Below are 23,518 nucleotides of genomic sequence, written 5' to 3'. Positions count from 1 at the left end.
GAGTGGATTTCCCCACCCTGCCCAGTCCCCCCAGCAGCAGGCATGGGAAGGGGAGACCCCTTCATATCACCTTGGCTGCTGTCACTGTTCCCAGCTGATCCCACCCTTGTGCACCCTGGTGGAGTGAGCAGGAAAGGCTTTGAAACTTCCCTTGGCCCTGAGGCAGCAGCTGCAGCCTGGAGAGAGGGGGAAGAGGAGGGGAGGGGATATGCCTCTGAACACCAAGGGGGAGGAGGGACTTTGAGGGCTTGGGGAAAAAAAAATCCCCAGAGGGTCCCAGGGTATGATCCCATCCAAAAGCAGGATGTAGCTGCACCCCTGCGCTCCCTCTGGATCCACCCCTGTGCCTGGTTTTGCTTGCACAAGGCTCGCGTGGTGATCAGTCCCACCGACACTGTGCTGAGTTCCAATATCACAGCAAACCCATGCTTAGTTTGGAGCAGAAACACAAAGACATTACAACTTTATCTCTGGCTAATTGATTTAGCATAACCCTTATCCAGCAATATGCCCCACAGTGTAGCTGCATCTAGTTACACAAACACTGAGCCGGGTCCCCAGTGCTTGCACACTTGCACCTTGGCGAAGAGCCAGTCCTGGGCCAAAGGAAGTCCTGCGGCCCTCCTGCAGACCTGTGTGTAGCCTCTGGGCTTGTCTGGCTTGCAGGGAAGCAGGAATCACTGGCTAGTGGAATACAGGTCAAATGCTGCTACACTTCCTATGAGCAGTGCCTGGCCTTCCTCCACGGAAATGTATTGAAGCTTTGTATTTCCTTTTTGCTGCTCAAGGCACACAGCTCAGGCTGCTGTGTGGGGAGGGAGCCGTAAACCAGAGCTAAACTCTCCACCTATCACGATCCTGAAAGGCAGCACTCGGGATCTGTAGTTATTGCCAACTCCACCGTGTCAAAAATCATGAGACAAACTCTTAAAAATTAAGAAATTTGGGAAGTAAATCATGAGATACTATTTTTGAAGTGTGTGTGTGTGGTTCCTGGGGCAAAGACAGCAGGGCACAGAGCTCCAGTGCACAGCAGGCAGCCTGCATCTGCCTCATGCACAAATCTGGGGGGCATGTGCCCCTCCATGCCTTCCCTGGCCCCGGAGCCCCATTCACCCCAGCCTCTGCCCCACTCCCTCCCTCACCATGGGGGCCTTGATCTGCAACCCCCACCTTCCCTTCCCGTCCACAGACTTGCCAGCTTGGTGCTCTCTACATGCGCCAGAAGAAAAAAATTGTGAGATCTGATCTCTCTATCAGGAGATCACATGAGTCAGAGTTAAGCTGACTTGGAAATTGAGAGTTTCATGATTTTTTCATGAGAGTTGGCATTAGTGGATCTGCTCTCCTCCCCTACAGCATGCACTGCAACTTCTCCACCACCTCCAATCCAAGCACATTCAGAACAGCATGGCCTAGTGGGCAGAGCCATGGATGTACATTTCACATGCCTAGATTCTAGCCCCAGGTCTGCTACTGGCCCCAGGTCTGCAGCATGACCTTGGGCATGTCACCCCACCTCCCTGTGCCACAGTGGGGCTAATGCTGGCCTTGGAGGTCTGCAGAGGAGCAGAGCTAAACAGGATGTCTTTGTTTCAAGGGCGTATTCCCTTCTCATTGTTCTCAGGCTCACAGCAAGACTCATCCCTTCTCACACTTGGCTGCTGGGTTATTTTTATGACAATACCAAATGTTTGGCTTTTAGACCATGTCATAGGGCCTTTTACAATTGATTGTTCTTAATTGCATTTTTAAAGGTCTTTAACCTAAAAGCTGCGGGGAGTGTGGGTGTTGCTTTGTAAACAGCACTGTTCAGCCTGGATTGATTCTTAAAGGGGAAGATCCAAACAGGAGTACAGGGGCAAAATATATCAGAGCGAGAAATGTTTGCCTCCCAAGGTCTGTGTCTAGTCTGGCGTCTTACCCAAGCTACCTATGCACCTTGCAGGTTCATGATTAACTCTTTCGGATGGCAATAGGAAACAAAGCAGGCTTCCTCTCCCAAAGGGCATCCTTTGGATGTGATAGTAACTTGAAGTCTACATTGCAAGGCAATTTCCCCACTTCTTAGTGAGGCAGAGAACTTTGCTTTGGAAGGTTCACACCTGCTGTGAGATCCCCTCTAGGTAGTAAACAGGGGAAACACCATGATGATGGTGTTGGTCCAGGTGGCTTTACTGTACCTGGAAGGGGAGATCCTCTTCTTCCCAACCTTGAATGACTTGGTGTAGTTGAGGGTGGAGACCTGTTCATTGGCCTGTGGGCAGGCACCCCTGCAGGCATCTACTGCCACCTCCCAATGGGAGGATCTTGGCTAAACATTTCAGGGTAATAGGGGATTGCTCCTGGGCTTTTCCTCTAGGTTTTTCCTATGGTGTGTTGGCTAGGGCCAAACAAGGCTAGGGGACATTTAAACTCTAAGGCCTCCAGGTTTCGGGCTTACATGTAGGAAGCCTGCTGTGGATTTCAGAGCATCTGAAACCCAAGACTGATGAGCCTGGGAGGTGGGATACTTGCCAACAGTAGCACCATATAGACCTGAATGTCGGAATTGGGTTGGCTAATTTGGCCTGGGATATGAAATTAAAAAAAAAGAAGAAAACGGTGCAAGACTAGCAAGTGTTCCTGAGAGGGAGGGGAGCTTGGCTCTCACATGGTTTCTGTCCTTTGTGCTGGTTGAGCAGGGGACGGTCCTGCCTGCCAGAGAAAGAGGGTGAGGAAGAGAGTGAATGGCCAAGCCTAGTTTCCTTCTTGTTCAAAATGATCCTTTGGACCTGGCGCATTTATTGCAGCTAGAGCGATCAGCCAGCCTCAATGTACAGAGCTATGCCTGGCTTAGATCCCTACCTGCTCCAGAGGTCACTGCGTGGAGAAACTCCGGTCCCAGGGCTGGGTAATCATTCCCACCTCTGCACTGAAGTGAGAGAACGGCCCTTTTCCCTTTTACATGTGCAGAGAGGAAAGCAAGGCAGTAGAGCCGCTCAGCCCTGTGGGGAGGCGAGCTCAGCCCCTGGTGCGGGTCTGCCCTTAGCTCGACGCTCACTGTAACGCCCAGCTCCAGCCTTTAGCATTCAAGAAGGAGCATCGGCTCTAACCTGTGTGACCAAGGAGGCAACCGTGGTCTCCTCTCAGAGCAGCGAGCCCTCCGGCCCTGCCCCACATGCTCCAGCGCGAGGTACAACTGCCAGGCAGGGGAGAACGAAACATCTCCATGGGACTCAAGGGAAGGCACTTATCATCGGTAGAGTGTGTATCCCACTGCCTGTGTGAACAGCCCCCCACTGCGCCCTGCACAACACAAGCAAGTGAGCTAGTACAATGGGCTCTCCTGTGCGCCTGAGCTGAAATGGCTGATACAGCACAGGAAGGGGTGGGTTCCTCATTCAAGACCCTGGCTCCTCCTCACCAGCCCTCCCACTGGGTGACTTTGATCTGAAAGGGCTTTTATAACCTGACCCTGAACACACAAATCACCTACTACCTACCAAAGGATGCTGGAGTGACAGCATGGGAGTGCTCCGCTTAGGCACAGGGAAAGCACAAAGCACTGGCAAGAGCAGGGGAACCTGGCCTCACTAATGCAGGGGGCTACAGCATGTCTAACACACTCGAGTGCCATGTGAAGGCAGGATAACAGCCTGCCCTGTGCCCCAGGTTTTTCTCTGTGCAAGTGAGCGATGTGCAATATTAGCAGTGCCAGGTGTGCAAACCTCTACACACGATTCGCAAGATAAACCCCAAAATTTCGAACAGGAATCCAGAGTCTCAGCAAACAAACTGGTGAAGTGAGCGTGGCCTCATGAACGCTTATTCATCTCTGATTTAGTTAATCTGAAAGGTGCATCTTAATCCTGCCTTCTGTCAAAGGACCCTCGGATCTGTTGTAGTCTTTCTGCGTTCTTTGCAGCAGAAGTATGGCTCTGTTATTTCTCCACAGTTAAAAATGAATGAAAGCCAAGAGCCAGCATTTTCTGAGGGGTGCCTTGAGTCTAAAAAAGGTTGAGAACGACTGCCCTGGGGGACTCTTGTCCATGCACATAAAAGGTGAGAGAGAAATTTTGGCCAGTTTGGTTTGGACAGTCCTTGACCTTTTTGCTTAAGCGGCTCACTTGCACCTTATTTTTAGTGGTGTGGACACCTATCCATTACAGGCTGGATGGAAACCACTAGTTTATTCCCCATAGGACACCAGGCAGCCACAAGTTAGAAAATTTCAGCCACTGCAGACGTGGACTGGATTTGAATCTTTGGCACAGGGGAACCACTGGGGACATCTTAACAATTTGCTAGGAATTCAGCCTGTGCAGAATTATGGCTTGTTAGATCTGCTGATCTCAGGGTTTGCTTCTGAATGATCTTATATCATGGCCAGAGTGGACTTTCATCACTAGATGCTGCTGCTGCACCGGCATTAATCCCACCCCCTCCCCAAAAGCACAGGGTGCCAGGGAGCACGTGAATAAGTAAAGAGAGCCCACCACTAAGGGTTTTGGCTTGCTCCCAGCACAGCCTCCCAGCAAAGGCTTCCAAGCAGACAGGCAGATACCGTATGCTTCCAGCCTACAGTTCAATCTGTTTATTATGAGAAGCTTTTTTTTTTTATTGCAGACTTCTGCACCTTCTAACAGCAAAGGAAAATTCCACACACAGCTGTGGTGGTTTAATGCAGTGCTTTTTAATTGCTATGGGGACCTAGATTCAAGATGAACAAGGGTCATAAGCAGAATGGATTTGACAGTCTCTGCGCAATAGTCATTACATACCCATCTGAAGTACTTAAATGGATGCCATCATCAGTCTCGGAGAACCTCACACTCTTCAGTGTATTTATCCTCAAAGTGCTTTTGGGAGAAAAGTACCGCTATTTCCATTTTACAGGTTGGGAATGATACACTGAGGTGCTAAAGAGTCCTACAATAAGCCTGAATAAGGGCAGTGAACCCTGTGCTCTAGTGCCTTACCTGCTGAACCAGCCCAGCATTACTGTTCTCCAAAATGGCATTTATCCAGATTTTGGTCAGGGGTTGGCTCTGGACAGGAATAGCAAGGTATGCCTTGGAGTCCAGCCTGCCAGTATAATGGCAGAGTTGCATGTGGGGTCCCATACTGAGACAGCAGCATAGGATGTAAAGACAGGACTCGGGCACCTGGGCAGGAATGCACGTCTGAACCCCCCATGCCTGGCACCACTCCAAGCACTGAGTTGCTTGCTTTCCCAAGCACTAACCATCACCAAAATTGTTGTTTTAGGTGTATCTCCCCCACTCACCCTGTCCCAGCCTGCTGGGCAAGCAGCAATAGCTCCAGCTCCTCCTGTTGCTGGATGACTGGGACTACATAGAAAGAGTGATCAGTTTTCATGAAAAAGCCTGTTGTATTTGCTGTACCATCTTTCATTCGGTAGTATTGTGTGGGCTTTTTACAGAATGAATAACGCAAATGGGGAATCCTGTAATGCCTTTGCAGATGTCTGAGATTATAACCTTCCATGCATATAGTACCCTGCAGGCCAAAGCACTTTGCAAATTCCTCTGGGATAGAGACCACTGCCTAAAGCAGCTGTTCAATAGGTCTCTGTGGCATTACGAGCCAGGAAATGAAGAGACCTTTTATACCTGCATTTGAAGAGAAAGGTACAGGCTTGACCCTGTGCCACTGAAGCGAAAGCCATTATTCCCACTAATCTCGTTAAGGCAGGGCCAAAAAGTAGGGAAGTAAGAGTAACAATCAAATCTGGAATTTGCACAGGGCATTGGTTTCTGGACCCTTATTCTTGACTGTTTTTATTCATCGTCCAAAATAAAACAAAGAAAAAAGTCAAAAGAGACAAAAATACCAAAAAGGGTCCTCAGCAGAGGCCCATTTGGCAAAAGGCCAGTAGAGGAAGGAGGAGGGATAAGGGAGAGGGGGAAGAAAAGAAGCCAAGTGCAGGGGATATGTGGCAGTTGGGTGTCAGAGTGGGGCTTTACATTAGGGCACCCGATACGCTGCAGTGAGTGAATATGGGACAGAAATCAAAGCCCAGAGCTGTAAGCCACTTACACACAACCTGAGGACAAGCCTGAGTCTGGTAACTGGGATGGCTGATTTGCAATCTCAGTAGATGGAAAACGCCTCTATTTTGAGAAAGTTAAAATGCCTTCTCCCTCCTTGCTAACTTGGCCACCTCTGAAAAAGAAGTCCAACTTCTGGATGCTACAGTGTTCTCTGCTGGCCTCTCTAGGCTAATGCTCACATATCATGCTGCGTGGGCTGTTGTCTCAGCCCATTCCCCAGTGAAGCATAGTCTTTGTGCTTTGCAGGCTCACCTACACACTTCACTGCAGCCCCAAAGGCACCATGTCCTGGCATGGAGCCTTCTGGCAAGAGGAGCAAATGAGAATAGGTCCTTGCACACTGCTGCTGTACCATGGAGGAACTTTTGCATACCGTGTTCAGGAGGATAGTGACAGTGGCATGAGTTTGGGGTATCTGTTCTTCTCTCACCACCCTGAACAATGGTTTCCTGGTTGTGTGCAGCTGAATCTAGAGCTCAGACTCTGGGTCTGTGACCTGGACTCAGTGCTTTTCAGGTCACTTGGTAGATTAGCTGTTTGATTGCAGGTGCAGGAATGAGCTGGAAGGTGGTATCTAATGGATGATTTTGGAAAGCTGGGAAGGCCTAAAGGGGGGTTGTTGCTAAAGAGCAGGTCAATACACTGAACAGTGAGGGAGGCTTGAATGGGACAGACCAAAGCAAACTTTCATTGGGTTGCAGAAAGCAGTGATGGAAAGGGCCTACTGAGTTACCTAGTCCCTTTTCTAAGCAGGGTACTCTCTCCAGTACTTTGTCCAATCCACCCTCAAGTGACAAACTTTCATGTTTTTCTTGAGGAAGCATGATAAAGTCTAAGAGCTCTCACTGGCAGTACATTCAGCCCAAACGTGTCTGTAACCCCACGGACAGCTCTAAGCCTTTCCTTTCCCTTCGCAGCCTTTCTTCCCCCAGTGTCTCCCCTATCCCCTTCCTCTTAGTCACCATCCAGACAAGCTCACAGTATGTGCCTTAACAGGTGGGCAAAAGCAAGACCGGACTCTGGGTGAAAGTAGGACACAAGCAATTCCACAGAAAAGCGCAGTCCTGACTCTCGGGATGGGATAGAGGCAAAACATCCATCACCATAGGAATGTGCGACTGACCTTTCTTGCCACTGAGCCTGGACTAGCAGTGAGTGAGCAAGATGTACAAAGGATGAAAGCAGAGTGAATTGTGTCTACAGAGTGGTATGCGATGTTGCTGCCTCCGGTTGCACAAGACAGACATGAGTGGGAAGTGAAATGCGATTGCCAGGGATTATAAGGAAATGGTTCAAGCTGCTTGATTCTTGTTTCTAAAAGGAGCTCTTAAGCCTTTGTTGTTCTTGGTGCTTTGGATTAGAGAGCTCACAACATGCAGGAGACGATGAGCAGTGCCCAAGGCTGCTGAGTGAGGTATGAAGGGAGACCCCCACCCTGAGGGTGTTAGTGTTTGGGCACCGTGGCAGGCCTCCACCTGCAGTAACGCAGGGTCAACTGCCTCCTAAAATGGCAGGAAGCTAACAGGCTACCCACGTTTCCAGGCGTCACTGTACTTAAGCAGGTTGTTTGTGCGGAGTGTCCACCAGAGAGTGATGCAAGTAGGATAAATTCTCCAGCCCTACAACGCTGATATTAGTAGGCGGCCGATGCCCCCTTTCTGAAGGCTCTGGTGGTTTAGGACATAGTTGGGACCCGAGCAAAAGTCCAGTGCAGTCAATGAAAGTCTTTCCATTGATCTTGGAGGGTCTGATTCAAAGCCAACAGTGAGTTTCTGTGGTGATAGACACAGTGGCATAACATGGAGGGAGAAAGATGGTAGGGGGGATAAACGAAGCAGAAGCTCCTGGCGGGGCACAAAAGCAGCCATGGGCTGCTCATACTACTACAGTTGGCATGGTAGGAGTCAGCATTTGTCTTAGGCATTGAGTGGCTGCCCTGGGCACAGAGCTGTGCTGCTACATCTCTGGATACACAGTCCGTCTAGTTTCACAGGCTAGTTTCCTCTCAGCCCATAGAGTGCATGTTCTCCCAGCTCTGCCAGAGACAGTAAAGGTGCTTCAAGGTGGTATCTCTCCATTACACTTGTCCTCTAGCCCTGCTCTCTCGCTGACGTGGCTTGTTCCACAGCTGCTGCTTTGTTTTCCAGTAATTTAAAAATAAATCTTCCAGGTGGCATGAGCAGGTCAGGAGGACAGAGAATGTCCAGGTCATCAGCCTTGGAACAGAGATTGTACAGATGCCTACGGTGTTCGAATGCCCTGGCCCAGAGGTTTGGAGGTGTCCCTGGAGTGAGTCATCCACTGTCACGCAGACCAACTTTAGATCTCACAGCTGCTGGACCAGGCTTAGAGGCAGTGGTAAAAAAGATGGAGTCTGAGAGTCTCCCGTAGACAGTTCATGGCTTCTTCTAGTGCCTCTTTGCCTCAACTAATGCCCTGCAGCCCCATTCACTGGAATGCAAATGCCATCCCCTAGCCATGGCCTAGAGATGCCTACCTGCTGCTGCTCTCACATGCCACTCCCAGAAACGCAGCAGGGAATGGGAGTGCTGTCCCATGGCTGCACTCAAGGCCTGTGTCCGGCACCTGGCGTGTGGTGGTGGGGGAAGCCCCTGGAGTTTCCCTGCCTCATTTCCAGGTTTGGCATGTGTTGGCAGCGGGTGTTTCAGGAGCACTGGGGACATGGGATGGATGTGCTCGTACAGGCAGCGTGGTCTAACGCAGCGGTTTCCAGTCAGTGGTACGGGTACCACCAGTGGTACGCAGGCAACCTGTCAGTGGCACACGCTAGCAGATTTATCATAATTACTTTATATGACAAAAAATTGCTGGTGGTACTTAAGGTTGAACTGAAAAATTTGCTGGTGGTACTTAAGGTTGTATTATTTTAAATTGGTGGTGCGCAGCCTGTCAGAGTTTGGGAACCGCTGGTCTAGTGGATGGAACACCTGACAGGGACACAAGGGACCTGGGGCTTTTTTCTGACTCTGCTGCAAACCTAATGGTTGGTTTAAAGCAAGTAATTTCACCACTTCATGTCTCAGTTTCCCTATGTGTGAAATGGGGATGATTATAGTGACCTCCTCTTTAAAGTGCTCCAGGGTCTGCTGAGGATAGGTGCTAGGTGAGAGACCACTATCATGACGAAAGCATAGGCAGGAGTTGGGTACCCACCCTAAGGGGCCAGCAGTGTTTCCTGGTGTGGCCAACCCTGTGTTCCAGCAAGACAGCTCTACAAGGACCTGGGCACTATTTTTCCCTATACACAGGCACAGCATCACTCAGTAGCCAGAATACAGATCAAGCTGACTGCGATAGCTTTGGAAGATGGAGTCAAGGGATTTAAAGGGAGCAAACACACACAAGAGGTTTGGGGACTAAGCGGGCTGGCATGACACGACAACCTTTTCTGTTTCTGTTGCAGAGATCATGCACGATGTGATCAGAAAGGTGAAGAAGAAGGGCGAGTGGAAGGTGAGTGGAGGAATACACACAGGAGTTGAGTGGGGCACAGATGGGTAGGACCATGGGCAAAAGTGTAGCAGGAAGGGCAGGGCTGGGCTGGAGAGCAGCCTGGGAATTGTTGTACCGCAGAGAACAATAAGGCATAATGGAGGGGTCCTCTATCTGTCATCTGTGGGAAGAACGAGGCCAGTAGGTGGTAGCACAAAATATACCAGGGATTCTCTTCCATGCTTCCAGCTGGGACCACTGTGGCTGCACTGCAGTTAGTGTGACAGCTGGCACATGGCAGAGGATGGGGACTCAAAAAGCAAATGTCTGAAGGTGGCCAAATATCCTGTCCTTTGCTAAATGTAACCCAGGATATGTACTATGGGGCAGAGGCACAGAGCATGCAGTGAAGGAGACAGGATGTGACTAGAAAGGGTGCAGCAGATCAGGACTGATGGGCATGGGCAGAAGTAGGTCAAGAGTGACAAGATGGCAGGTGGGGCATTGCAACTTGGTGGGAGGTGCTGTGGTGTAGCTGTGTGAAGCTAGTGGTTCAACACCTTTGAGACAGTAGCTCTAGAAATGCTCCAGTGCGCAGAATGCAAAAGCAAGGCATGCTGCATGTCCGTGGAGGCAGAGCTGCGAGGGAGGTCCCTGCTTGTGCTGGAACCTAACCAGTGTTACTGTTCTTTTGCTGTCAGAAGTGCAGCAGAGCACACCCAGCTCATCACAGTACCCATGTCCTGGTGGCCCCTGCTCACTCTGCATCTCTCCCTCCCAGGTGCTGGTGGTAGATCAGCTCAGCATGCGCATGCTCTCTTCCTGCTGCAAGATGACTGACATCATGACTGAGGGGATAACAAGTGAGTGCAAAAGGTTTCTGGCTGCTTCTGCTCATTTAGGTGGCTTCAGCTGAGCCACCCAAAGTCATCTAGCACTGGGGAAGGGTGATCAATAGAAGCTGTCTGCTGTGAGAGCAGCTTCTTCCCTTGGTAACTTTTCACCCTCCACCCACTACCAGGGAGGAACAAAAGCAATTAATCTCCTCTCCTCCTTATATTCATCCCCTTTCTTCTCATCTCTCCCTGCTAGGGCATCTTGGTGCCAGGATCCAAGCTGCCCCTTGTAGACCCACTTGCACTGAAGGTGTTCCTATGTGGTGGGTGAGCTTACTGCTCCTTGGATTGCAACATGTTCTCCTGGTCAGCAAATGCCACTCTGCCCCCATTGACTTCCTAGTAGCAGCAGCCCCTTACACCAAGCGACAAAGCAGCATTTGACGTCTCTTGTCTATAGATTTGTTGTTACTAAAAATATTCTCACAGCCATATTGCATCTCATTCCCACCTGAAGGGTGCAGTGCTCCTTCACAATCTGCTCAGTCGCACGTCTAGGTCTGAGGGTTTGCGTTTGCATATGTCACAGGCTTCCTTTGCTGCTTGCTGGGGCTGGAAAAGCACGAGGATCTTGTCTCTTGGCGCTATTTTAGTCCCGGGATACTGGAAATACTGTGAAGAGACCAGATGTCATTTTATTTCAGGCCCATAAATAGCTCCCTGCAGCATTAAAAAAGCTGGTGAAGAGGTAGATCGAACTCCCAAATATGGAGCCATTTGGTTTTAGTTGGGTTTGACCAAAGGACACTGTTCTTTCTAGACACTGAAGGAAGTATTCCAATAGGACACACATTGCATCTAGGTCCTGATTTTCCTCTCCTAGCAATTTGATGCTGGGTACTGGCTTCCCAGTAGGTTACTTCTGATTGACATTGTGCGAAGTGAAAGTGGACCTGGGGTGTTGGTGTTTGGGTGGGGCACAACCCGTGGGATCCTTGGAGAAACAAAGATCTTGTGATGTGAATGATACCAAAGGGGCAATGAGAGAAGGGTCTACATGGAGGCACCTTGTAAATAGCTAAGCTTGCAAGCTCTTGGGGCAGGGAGGATCTCTGTATTTTTTACATGTACTATGTCAGCACAAGAGATATTATGGCCCTCACCATAATATCCATCACTGATAATAATAACAGGCCAAGTCCTATAGTTCCTGGTTGGCCCATGGAAGATGATAGAAGTATTGCCCAAGAAAATACAACATTAGCTCTCATGGTGTGCTGAAGAACCTACCACTCTTTCCAAGGGATGGGGAATGCTAGAGATTATGGGCTGTTTGAGTGGAACACTGCAAAAAAAAAAAAAAAAATCTTTTCGGGGATCCTTTTTAACCTGTTATCAATTCTGATCATGCTATGTGTCTAGATCTTGACATGAACTTTGATGCACTCATTCTGCTCTTGTACAAAAACAACTCCATCAGAACACAGTGGAATTACTCCTGCTTTATACCAGTGTTAGAGGGGAAAACTGGCTTGAAGAGAGCAGCATGCAGGTCTTTAGGACTAAATCCTTAATGGTGGGTGCAAATTCTTGCAGCTCTATTGAAGCCAGTAAAGCAACGGCAATGTACAGCAGCTTAGGACTTGTCCCCAAGAGTGGCAGGATGTAGCTCAGTGGTTGTTTAATAGGCACCAGACCCCAAGGCACTTGTTGATTGTTGATGTTGGAGGCTCTTACGGTTTCCTACATTGTGTTTTTGCTCTAAATACAAAGATTTGCATTTTATCTCTCAATGATATTGCCATCCAGACACTGATTTTCTCTGGGCTCCTGTGCCTGCCTGTGGATGCCAAGGGTCACTTTCATCCCATATTGGGTGGAAGGAGCAGGGCCTCTCTCAAGAGAAGAGGAGCTTCTGTAGTGCAGTGGCCCAGGCAATGAAAAAAGCTGTTTGTGTAGATCTGAGTAGCCAGATATGGAGCTTCCCACCCGAGTAGATCAGTGCTTCTGCTGGGGAACACACGCATGCATTGGAGTCCAGAGGCTACCTCAAAAAATCCATCACTGTGTCCAGCAGTAATAAGAGTTAATGTTGGCAGCGTCAGTGGGGAGGCCAAAGGCTGTTTGATATGGAAGGGCTTCCCCTCTCACCCTTGCAGGTGTTCCTTCCCAGATAAGGGTGAGGTTCACTGGGAGGAGAGAAAAAGCTGGCACCTCTCTGCAAGCACAAAATCTGTCTTCACAAGGAGAGGGATCCTGTTTCTAGCCTCTGTCTTCCTTAAGCATTAAGATTTAATGGGAATGTGAAAACAAATCACCACCACTGAAGGGTCACTACAAAAAATTGACCCTTAGAAGTAAAGCAAGTCCAGGCTTCTCTGTGCCTGGTCCCTAACAGTAATGCAGCTGTGAGGCTTGCAGCAGTTGCTGTAGATTGTGGCTGTGCTGAAAGGGGTTGTTTTGCAGAAGGAGGAGATGAGCATCAGTGTCTCAGAAGCATCACTATCGCTTTAGTTCTCCCCTTGGATACAGTATAGAAGGAAATTAAGAGTGAGGGAAATTTTTATTTGGGTGTCAGGAGGGACATGAAATTCCAGGTCTTGATTCTTTGCCAAGGGTCATTTTCATCCCACGTGGATCAGAAACGACCAGAAGATAATCTTGATCCCTGACTATGTAGCTCTATTCACAGCATGCAGCTTCCTGCTTTAAATACTAAGGCAACCTGTCTCCTGTCTTCTGCTGTATCAACTCCTTCCATGTTGGTTGTTTTTCTTATGCAGTCGTGGAGGACATCAACAAGCGCCGAGAGCCCCTCCCCAGCCTGGAGGCCGTGTATCTCATCACCCCATCTGAAAAGGTGAATCTCCACCATGCGGGTATCCCGTGTTGGGGTCTGATGGATGTAGGTGTCCGAGTGTGGCACCTGTGCTGCATGGGATGTCTGGCAGTGCAGTAGGTGGCTCTTACAAGCTTTAGCTATGATAATGCTAAAGAGTCCTGATGTGCAAGCTGAACTGATGTGGGCGTGCATGACCTGATTCAGGAAGAAGACTGAAGATCCTTCTGGCTAATGCTGTGGTGTTTGCAATATGTTTCTTACTTGTAAGAGAGACTTAGCAAAATTAGTCACGTGGATGAACTCCCTCTCAGAAGTGGTTAGCCCAGGTCAGCTGGGATTCCAGCAAGGTCGCTACATTGCCTTGCCTGTGCTGCCTGGACACATAGAAATTACCAGATCACATCGCACTAATTGCCCCCTATTCTAGGAACCTTGGTCTTGTTCCATATATATGCTATGCTTTTTGGTTCAATGATAATAGTCCAGCAGATTAAAACACCTTGCATTAGTGCCTTCCCTGGTGTGACTTCAGCAATGTCAGTTGGCATGTAGGTGGGTTTTGTCCATGCCAGCTGGGACTTTAGCATTGCCCAGCCATGATCCTGTTAGCATTGCCCTTGGACTCTAGCAACTTTAAATTTATCACAGCTGTGCCCAACTAGGGTGTCCAACAGTCTGAGCTACTTCACCTGTAACCAAGTAGCACTATAGCTGAGAGCCCCTCCTCAGCTAGGAGGCCATGTATCTCATCACTCCATCTAAGACGGGTCTCCAGCATGTGGGTATCTTGCACTGGGGTCTGATGGATGTAGGTCATGACTACAGCCAGCCCCCAGGAACTACTGTTCTTCCTCCTGCCTGCATTCATAAAGGGCAAAGTCTAAGGTTGAGATTTTTCATGCCAACTCAAGGATCCAGCCACCACTTCCATTGGAGTGAACTCATTTCAACTTAGCTCCTTTGTCTCCTTCAGACTGCCATGAAGTTCCTTCATGCTTCCACTGTGGAACGCACCAGACAGGCACTGACACCTGAGAATGAGTAAATATCCATCTCCTAAGATAAGGGATTGCAGCTAATGGTTAATTCTGTAATATGTAAATCATATGTGATCGAGACCAGCAAGTGCACACCAATCCTGATCTATCTGACATACTAGCCACATCTGGGTTTCTTTGACTTTTCTCTTGCAGTCTGTCCGTTCACTCGTCAACGACTTCAAGGATCCCCCTACCTCCAAGTACCGGGCTGCCCATGTCTTCTTCACTGACTGTAAGTAAGCTGCCGCCTTCATGAGAACATCTTCATTTCCCCCTGCCTGATCTCCAACATCTAATAATCAAGGCTCCCAATCATACATTGGCACCTGCACTGCGAAGGAAATGCAGGAGCACTGCAAGGAACAAGCATGCATTGCTTGCGAAAGATTCGGAGCAGCTTTTGCCTGAGAAGGAATCCTTGAAATCAGAGTTAGGGAAACCCCTGCCAGGGAACCTTATTCATTCTCTGTCCAATGCATGTCTCCCTGTGACAGTGCTTTGTCGAGTCTGATTCAAATGACTCATGCAATGGAGCTTTCAACAGTTACTTCAGGAGACTGTTGTGCAGTCTAATAAGGCCTCACTGTTATGAAACATTTCCCAATACTGAGCCTTTGCTCAGATTAATCTCATTGCTCCTAGTCATACATGTGGGATCTCAGGTTTTGGAAGTGGAATATTCCAGGAGAAGTGATGCCGGCTGCTACCCTGGGGGTCTTTAAGAGGAGGCTGGATGAACATCTTGCCGGGGTCATTTGAACCCAGTACTCTGTCCTGCCATGGCAGGGGTCGGACTCGATTATCTGCTCAGGTCCCTGCTGACCCTACCAACTATGAAACTATTTCTGTCAAGATCCCTATCTATTTAGTTCATCAGGGGCTAAACTCACCCCAGTAGCGTAGCCCCATGCAAGTCAATGGGGCTGCATCAGGAGTTAAAGTCAAGGGCCACAGTCTGCATCCATTACACCAATGTAAAACTGGTGCCACTCCCTTGACTTCAGTGGAGACTCAAAGCAGAACCAAATGGCTTTTGGCACTGGACACTGTGAGCCAAATTCTGCTCTATTAGGCTGCTGTAAATGGCGAGTAACACTGCTGATGGCAGTAACGTTACTGCAGCATTATGCCATGTCACAGATGGGAATCAGGCTGCATGTCACCCTTGTGTATTATTTCCTTGCATTACTTCAGATGAGAGGATGGCCAGGGTAGTGGGGCGGGGGGAGGGTGGGGGAGTGAGTGGGAGGTCAGCAGAGAATACTCCATTGTACTTCAGCTTAGCCTGAAGTTCTCCCTGGCTGTTAAAAGAAACTTGGCCCAAAGCTACAGCAGAGCCCAGGAGACAGGTTTACAAAAGAGAGTGAATAGGATTATGACACATCACATAAGAGCACAGCTAGAGAATTTCAGCATGGACACTGTTCCCACACAGCAATAACTAGCAGTCTCAAACTGGGATGCAAGCTGGTGAGTCACTTAGGCAGGGGAGGGAAAAGCTGACCTGTTTTTCTTGACCTATTGGAGTGTGCTAGGGCATTTCAGCCCTCAGCTCACAGAGCAGGCTAATGCAGCCTCGGCACTTTTGTTCTGTGCAGTATCTCCTTCAATCAATGGACCTCATAGTCCTCAAAGGAATTTGGGGCAGGCCTTTGCCTGATACTGGTATAGCCTACAGGAAAAGAGCATCAACTTCCTACATAACAGGTGTTTCTCCCCTCAGTGCAAGTCGCTCCGAGGATTCAGAGAGATCCTCCATCTCCTCCCTCTGTTCTATTTACTTTCTCTCTCTCTCTCATATCTCTGGGGCTTTTCAAGGCAGACCTCCTGCCTTTACCATTGCTCTGGGGGGTTTCTGTCTATCAGGGCTAGTTTAATGACTAACAGGAAGGGGGAAGCCCAAAGCTGGTGGAAATTTGCTACCACTCCATTCTTGCCATAGGAGGGGTGTTCAGCTGCCTCGTTTTGTGGTACCACCACAAGGGAGCATGGATAATCCTGGAGAAGCCGCATGGCTTAGTGGCTAGGGCTGGACTGCAACACAGCAGACCAAATTCTGTTTCCGGCTCTACCATGACCAGCAGCTTTGGGCAAAGCCCTTCCCTTCTTGCTTGCTGTGTCTATTTTGATTCAAGCATTCTGGGTCAGGGACTGTCTTTTACTGTGAATATGTAGCACAATAGGGCCCCAGGAGATCCAGATTTTCTTCCCAGCACCCCATGCCCACCCTCTCAGCGCCTAGCCTGCAAGAAGAGGCTATGGGTACTGGGCTTCGGTATCTAGGCATTTATGCCATGCCCACTGCCAGGTGATGCAATTGCCTTCTAGGGAGGCCAAGTTCATTTACAAAGATCTCGAAAACTGCTTCGGGATCTCAGGGTGCACAGTGCCAGAGACGAGGTATGAATACTGTTGGGCCTGCCTGTAAATTGCTGTGTTTAGATTTTTTAAATTCAGTGCCTGGTTGTGATCTGGCTTTTGGCCATTGGGCACGTGGCACCCAGGGATTTAAAGCCTCTCTTGAATGGTCTGGTTCTCTTCTCTCCAGCTTGCCCTGATGCCCTGTTCAATGAACTGGTGAAATCTCGCACAGCAAAAGTAATCAAGACCCTGACGGAAATCAACATTGCCTTCCTCCCCTACGAGTCTCAGGTGAGTCCAGGGCAGGAGAGCACAGCGAGAAACAGCAGGGCTTGCTCCAGCCATCCTTTCGACCAGGTCCTGGGGAAAGGTTTGGGAAACCCAAAAGTCATGTGTTCTAGGTTAGCTGGCTGGAGACTGTGGTCAGGGATGCTCCAGGTTCATTCAATAGCTTGGGCTCACATACCTTGGAGGAGCAGTGTTTATGTAACACCTTGAAATGAGATATTAAATTACTAAGCTGTCTTCCCAGAACAGTTTTTTACCTCCTGCCATGCTCTCTTATTCTTGTCTCCTTCAGCTGTTTCTCTGAGCTGACCCTAGGTGGTGTATTTAGTGACATGTTCCTCCCCTGACCCAGACTATCGTCTGCCATTGGCTAACTATTTGGGTACCGTCAGAGATGGGCCAATAAGTTAAGGGCATGGGAGGGATGAAACCTCTTGCCATCTGCCGTAGAAGAGGCCTGTGCTATGCTGGGACTGGAGCATGTGACTAGGAACAGATGGCGTTCAATGTTCAGCATCATTAAGCCTTTGAAAGCCAAATGTTGCAATGATTCTTCTAGCTGGGCAAACCACATGTGCCTGTGCAGGAGACACTTTTGCCAGGCGTGGATACTGGAATTGGGTACCTTTTTATCGTGAGTGTGGGGGCAGGGACAGCTTTAGGTGTACAGTTCCTGTTGGTGTAGAAATGACTTAGTTTCTGTCCTCCACCACCTCCCTCCACTTGGCCAAACTATAATGACAAACATGTTTCCAGCATGGCTGAGGATGGATGCTACTGTGTTTCCCGTGTCCTGTTCCTTCTGAGCTTGCTGCCCAAGCTGAAGCTGATGACTGAGTTTGTATTGGGAGGCTGAGGCTAGGAAGGGCGACAACCTGGTCTAATGGGCGAGAGCCTTGAACTGAGGGCCAGGAGGTCCCAGATCTAGGAAGGGAGGCAACCTGGTCTAATGGGCAAGAGGGCCAGGAGCCCCCAGATCTTTGCACAGGACAGTTATGGATCAAGCTAAGTAAGTCACTGTACTGCTCTGTGCCTCATCTTCCCTTGCATCTTCTAGTTACAGCATATGCTTATCAGGGCAGAGACTACTATGAGATTTTCCACTTTGCCTCCTGGAGGCCCAACACAAAACTTATAACCTAGGGGGAAGAACGCTGAGGTGTCATTAAACTCACCCAATCCCCTTAGCAGCATCCACCACAGCCCCACTTCTGTGAAACGTCTGTGCTTACACAGCTGCCTAGTTTCTGTCATGGCTCCTACACTGGCTTGAGTTGACGGAGCCATGTGAGGGAGCAGCACCTTCTACCCCTAACACGTGTAGCCCACTTCTTGGATGTTCCCAGTGGGGCATTCGTGCCTAACCTTTCCCTCTGCCATTCCTGTCCCACCCAGGTTTACTCCTTGGATTCTGCCGACTCTTTCCAAAGCTTCTACAGCCCCCACAAGGCCCAAATGAAAAACCCCATCCTGGAACGCCTGGCAGAACAGATTGCCACCTTGTGTGCCACTCTGAAGGAATATCCAGCCGTCCGATACAGAGGGTAAGGCAATGCACGTGAGGTGGAGAAGGTGCTTCAGAAGACATTGGGAGCTTGGCAGTGAGGGGTGGGAAAAGTGAAAGGAATCTGCTAAAGCTACCTAGGTGTCCTTTACTGGCATGGGGAGCATGCCATCCAAATTGTGCCTTCTCAGGGCCATCCCAGGACATGACATGGAAAGTGACACCTTAATGAACATGAGGACTATGACCCACTCAGCTTTTCTGCCACATGTACAAAGATGCACAATTCCTGGTAATAGTAGCACCTGCTAAAATAGTATGATTTAAGGCATTTAGAGGTATATCCCACCCCCAAGCTGCTTCTCCCATCTCCTTAAAGCCAACATTCACAGAAGATCCAGGAGCAATTACTTGACTTTTGTACCTTTCTCTCCACTCCACCTTGTCTAGCGATTACAAAGACAATGCCATGCTGGCCCAGCTTATCCAGGACAAATTGGATGCCTATAAGGCTGATGATCCAACCATGGGTGAGGTGAGTGTGGGTTGTGGAGTGCTGGACACTAACAGAAGAAATCAGGAAAACAGGAGGAGTTCAAGAAAGCACTGATGGTCTTGTTATACTGTTAGACCAGAACATTGGTGAGAGTGTGTGTGTGTAATTAAGGTGGCAAAACCTAACCATATATTAATCATTTAAGAAGCCTCGTGTACACGTAGAAGAAGTACAGCTGTCATTTTGAGCTACTGCAATGTAGGTATTAGTGATTGCAGCACTGTGATGGTGATAAAGGTACAGTTACTGGTGTTAGGCAAGAGATATGGAAATATCTTTTGCAGTGGTGGCTTTGGTAGAAAGTTTAGGATGCTATTGTGATTGTTGCAATCTTGGGTGACTTTGCAAAGGTTGAACTAGAAAACACCATCGCTAAAAGCATGAACGCCTACAGAGTGAGCTTGAAAAAAAAAATCAAGACTCTCTGGCTGAGGCTGTAAAAAAGTCACATCTCCTGCGTATAGGGTAGCGAAGAGACCTCTCTGCAAGTACCTGGAATGAACAGGAGTTAAAAATGTGTTCCTTCAGTGGAACAGTTTGGTTTTTGCTTTAAGCTTGTTCATGATTCAGTCTAGATGGGCCCATGAATCTAGGGTGATACCCTACACTAGGCTAGATTGTCATCCACATTTCCTCCACCAAGACAAGAACTTGTGACTGACCTCGAGCCCATTTAGTAAGACATTCAGTCTCCATGATAATAATCCAGCTGAGGGAGAATCCATTGCATTCCTCAGGAACAAAGATTTACTCTTTGTTTCTTCAGGGCCCAGACAAAGCTCGCTCCCAGCTCCTCATTCTGGACCGTGGCTTCGACCCAGCCTCCCCAGTGCTGCATGAACTGACTTTCCAAGCCATGAGCTATGATCTGCTGCCTGTTGAGAATGACGTCTACAAGTGAGTAGGGGGGCAATCACCAAGGCGATACAAAATGCAATGCCTAGAACTATAGGAACCCAAAGAACTCAGTAATTGGAGTTGGCTCCAGTATAAATGCTACTGCAGCCTGATTCTGGTGTAACCATCTGACACCAGAATCAGGCTGCAGTAGCTAATGGACTTCACTTAGTCTTATTTGGGTTGCCATGGTGCCTAGAAGCCCCAGTCTCGGAGCAGATAATTGTGCTTGGCACTGTCCAAACATAATACCAAAAAATAGTCCTTGCCTAGACCATAGGGTACTGATGGGTATACTGTAAATAAATTCCAGAGCAAGAGATTGATGCTCAGCGCAGCTTGGGATTACTATGCGTTTCTTAGGAAGCATTAATAGGATACCACTGAAAAACCTTAAGGGCACCAACTAGGAGCAGGTCAGCACCACTTCCATAGCGCGTGTGGGATTAGCACCATGAATTAGATGCTGCCTGCTTGCTCCTCCTCTGGGTGCTTTACTCATAGAAATGAGAAAACATGGCTGTCTCGGGGCAGCCAGAGCACATGCACCTAGAACCACCCATATGGTTCAGGTAGCAAGCTGCCTCTTTTTGTGCTACCACCACAAGGGAGCATGGATAATCTTGGAGAAGCCGCATGGCTTAGTGGCTAGGGCTAGACTCACGTTGAGGTGACAGTGTGCCCTGACAGAGATGGCTCTGCACATGCCTGGCCCAGAAATATCCTATTGAGGCTGCTCCAGGGTCATTCCCCAACAACTGCTCTCAAGCACATTAGGGACTGAGACCTGGAGAGAAACTTTTTGTGAAGGTGAGGGGATCAGATAGGTGGGAAGTACTTCACGGAGGTGCTCCCTGGAATGTCAGCGAGCCCTCAGTCTTGTGAACAAGCTGTCTCATCTCTCCTCATTCAGCCTGGAGTGGAGGAGTTGCCTCAGGGACTAAGCAGGAGATTTCATAGACATTAGGGCTGGAAGGGACCTTGGAAGATCATTGAGTCCAGCCCCCCGCCCCAGGGGCAGGAAGTCAGCTAGGGTCAGAGGATCCTGGCAAGATAGACATCCAAATGTTTCTTTAAAGAGTCCAGAGTGGGTGCTTGCAGAGTGTGATGTGTTTTTCCATTGTCAGCTTTTCCTCACGTGTTGCTCCCTGCTTTTTTCTCCAGGTATGAGACAAGTGGCATTGGAGAGGCCCGGGTGAAAGAGGTTCTTCTGGATGAGGATGATGACCTCTGGGTTGCCTTACGCCACAAGCATATTGCAGAAGTGTCCCAGTAAGTGCTTGCACCCTTCTATATGCCCAAAGCCCATGGAGTCCAGCCCTTGGGACAGGCACCCCTACACAAGGCCTCATCAAGAAATTAACTTAATGCTTGTGTCAGGAAAGCAAAGTCTATTGGTGAGATGAATAATAAAGGCAGGTTCTCTGTGAGCATTTCAGCATGGCTCTGCCAACACACCAGTCTTGACCCACAGCATCCTTCACTAGTCTGGTCCTAAACCCCCACATCTCCACCAATCCACAACAATCCTGAGTTGCAACCTTCTGCTAATCCCACATGGAATTTCCCTGTACAGATCCACTAGTACACTGCAGTCCAGAAGTGATCTGACAGCATGAGGAAGGCACGACAGTCCTGATGACAGGCCTTATATTCCTGGCTCCTGCCTTTAGCTACTCCATCAACCATTCCTCTTGAACAAGAACCAGAAGTACACTGGAAAGCTATCACTGTTATAATGCTAGAGGCAGGGAATCAAAAAAGTAGGGTAGGTGGGACCCAGGGTACCCAGGGAGTGAGGGTTTCATTGACTACTGTGGCCCCTTCTCCTTTCCAGGGAGGTCACCCGCTCTCTGAAGGAATTTTCTTCCAGCAAGAGGATGAACACTGGCGAGAAGGTGATGCCATTGCTCATATTTGGGTTGCACTTCAGCTAACACATTCCCCCTGCAACACAGGATTTACCCTCCATGGTGCGATTTTTGGTCCACTGAGTATGGTCTTCTGCATCAGGAGACACTACCATATTCTTGGAAACATAGGAATAGCTAGGTCCTATCACAGCTAGGATCCGTCTAGTCCTATATCCTGCCTTTTAGTGTCAAGTACCAACAGCATCAGAGGAAGGAGCAAGAAACCCTGACGTAGGCAAATTTTCCCACAGAGAATTTTTCATTCCAACTGTCAATGGCTAGAGCTTGGTTCATGCCCTGAAGCATGAGGTCTGTATCCCATATTCTTTAACTTCTCTCTTTGGATGTTCTCATTCTCCATATAAATATCCAATCTCTTTCAGGACCCCTGTGAACTTACAGCCTCAATAAGATCTTGTGGGAATGGAAAAAACAATATTATCTTGCCCTCAGCCAGTCATGTGGGGTTGCACATGGGTGCTGGGATGAATGATCTTTTAGATCTATCCTAGCACCTGCTTTTCTTTAACTTCTATACTTGCAAGATCGTATAACTGCTCATAAAATGATCAGCTGTAAGGGGAGATGGGAAGTTGTCCTAACAAATGCCACCAGAACCTTGAACAGAGAACTTTGTATTTGAGCAGCTGCCTGAGAAAAAGGAGGGAGTTGCTGAAATGGGAAGCTTTCATGGGTGTCTTCCCTGGTATTTCTCATAGTTTCATGGTAGGTAGGGTCAGAAGGGATCTGAGCAGATCATCAAGTCTGATGCCCTGACATGGCAGGAAAGAGTACTGGGGTCAAACGACCCCGACAAGGTGTTCATCTAGCCTCCCCTTAAAGACCCCCAGGGTAGGAGCCTGCATCACTTCTCTTGGAAGTTGGTTCCAGATCCTAGCCGCCCTGACTGTGAAGTAGCGCCTCCTGATGTCTAATCTGAATCTACCCTCTTCCAGCTTGTGACCGTTATTTCTAGTCATTCCTGGCAGTGCTTGGGGGAACAGGGACTCCCCCAGTGCCTGCTGGGTCCCCCCTGACTCGTTCATAACAGGCCACTAGATCCCCCCTCAGCCTTCTCCTGTGGAGGCTGAACAGGTTCAGGTCCCATAGCCTCTCCTCGTAGGGCCTGCCCTGCTGCCCCTGATCATGCGAGTGGCCTCCTCTGGACCCTCTCCATGCTGTCCACATCCCTCCTGAAGTGCAGCGTGCCCAGAACTGGACGCAGTACTCCAGCTATGGCCTGACCAGTGCTGCATAGAGGGGGAGGATCACCTCCCTGGACCTGCTCGAGGTGCATCTGTGGATGCATGACAAGGTGCGGTTGGCCTTCCTGCCTGCATCCCCACACTGCCGGCCCATGTTCATCTTGGCATCAATGATGACTCCAAGATCCTTTTCTGCCTCTGCACTGACGAGAAGGGAGTTCCCCAGCCTGTAGGTATGGTGCTGGCTCTTCCTCCCCAGGTGCAGCACCTTGCACTTGTCAGTGTTGAAACCCATCCTGTTCTCATCCACCCACCCCTGTAACCTGTCTAGGTCTGATTGCAGCCTATTCCTCCCTTCTAGCGTGCCTACATCCCCTCTTTCTCCTTTGATGGGTTTCACAAAAATAAAGGTACATGTAAAATTCAGTATGGGAGAAATCTTGACATTTCTTTTCCCAGCAGACCACTATGAGGGACCTGTCTCAGATGCTGAAGAAGATGCCCCAGTATCAGAAAGAACTCAGCAAGGTAAAGGGAATGGAAAATGGATGGCTGCCTACAGAAAGG

The 23,518-nt window shown here is 49.0% G+C and overlaps 1 protein-coding gene across 4 annotated transcripts in view; it reads left to right on the top strand.

Moving 5' to 3' along the window:
- The window catches only part of STXBP1 (syntaxin binding protein 1), a 69,936-nt gene that overhangs the window by 22,016 nt on the left and 24,402 nt on the right, over window positions 1-23,518 (top strand). For 2 of the 4 annotated variants that reach the window (XM_090021299.1, XM_090021297.1), the window contains exons 2-12: window positions 9,481-9,530; window positions 10,291-10,372; window positions 13,129-13,205; window positions 14,381-14,459; window positions 16,776-16,879; window positions 18,272-18,420; window positions 18,831-18,915; window positions 19,703-19,833; window positions 20,998-21,105; window positions 21,671-21,731; window positions 23,414-23,479. In XM_090021299.1, coding sequence (XP_089877425.1) covers window positions 9,481-9,530; window positions 10,291-10,372; window positions 13,129-13,205; window positions 14,381-14,459; window positions 16,776-16,879; window positions 18,272-18,420; window positions 18,831-18,915; window positions 19,703-19,833; window positions 20,998-21,105; window positions 21,671-21,731; window positions 23,414-23,479 — 992 coding nt within the window. Of the gene's footprint in view, window positions 1-9,480; window positions 9,531-10,290; window positions 10,373-13,128; window positions 13,206-14,380; window positions 14,460-16,775; window positions 16,880-18,271; window positions 18,421-18,830; window positions 18,916-19,702; window positions 19,834-20,997; window positions 21,106-21,670; window positions 21,732-23,410; window positions 23,480-23,518 lie in introns of all 4 variants that reach the window. The other 2 variants (XM_090021298.1, XM_090021296.1) reach the window with 1 other exon arrangement.

This window comes from Crocodylus siamensis, chromosome 11, assembly GCF_052110815.1.
Source record: "Crocodylus siamensis isolate JL-2025a chromosome 11, ASM5211081v1, whole genome shotgun sequence".
Classification (NCBI taxonomy): Eukaryota; Metazoa; Chordata; order Crocodylia; family Crocodylidae; genus Crocodylus; species Crocodylus siamensis.
The sequence above is the reverse complement of the archived record's forward strand: the minus strand, read 5'-3'. Positions and strand labels throughout refer to the sequence as shown.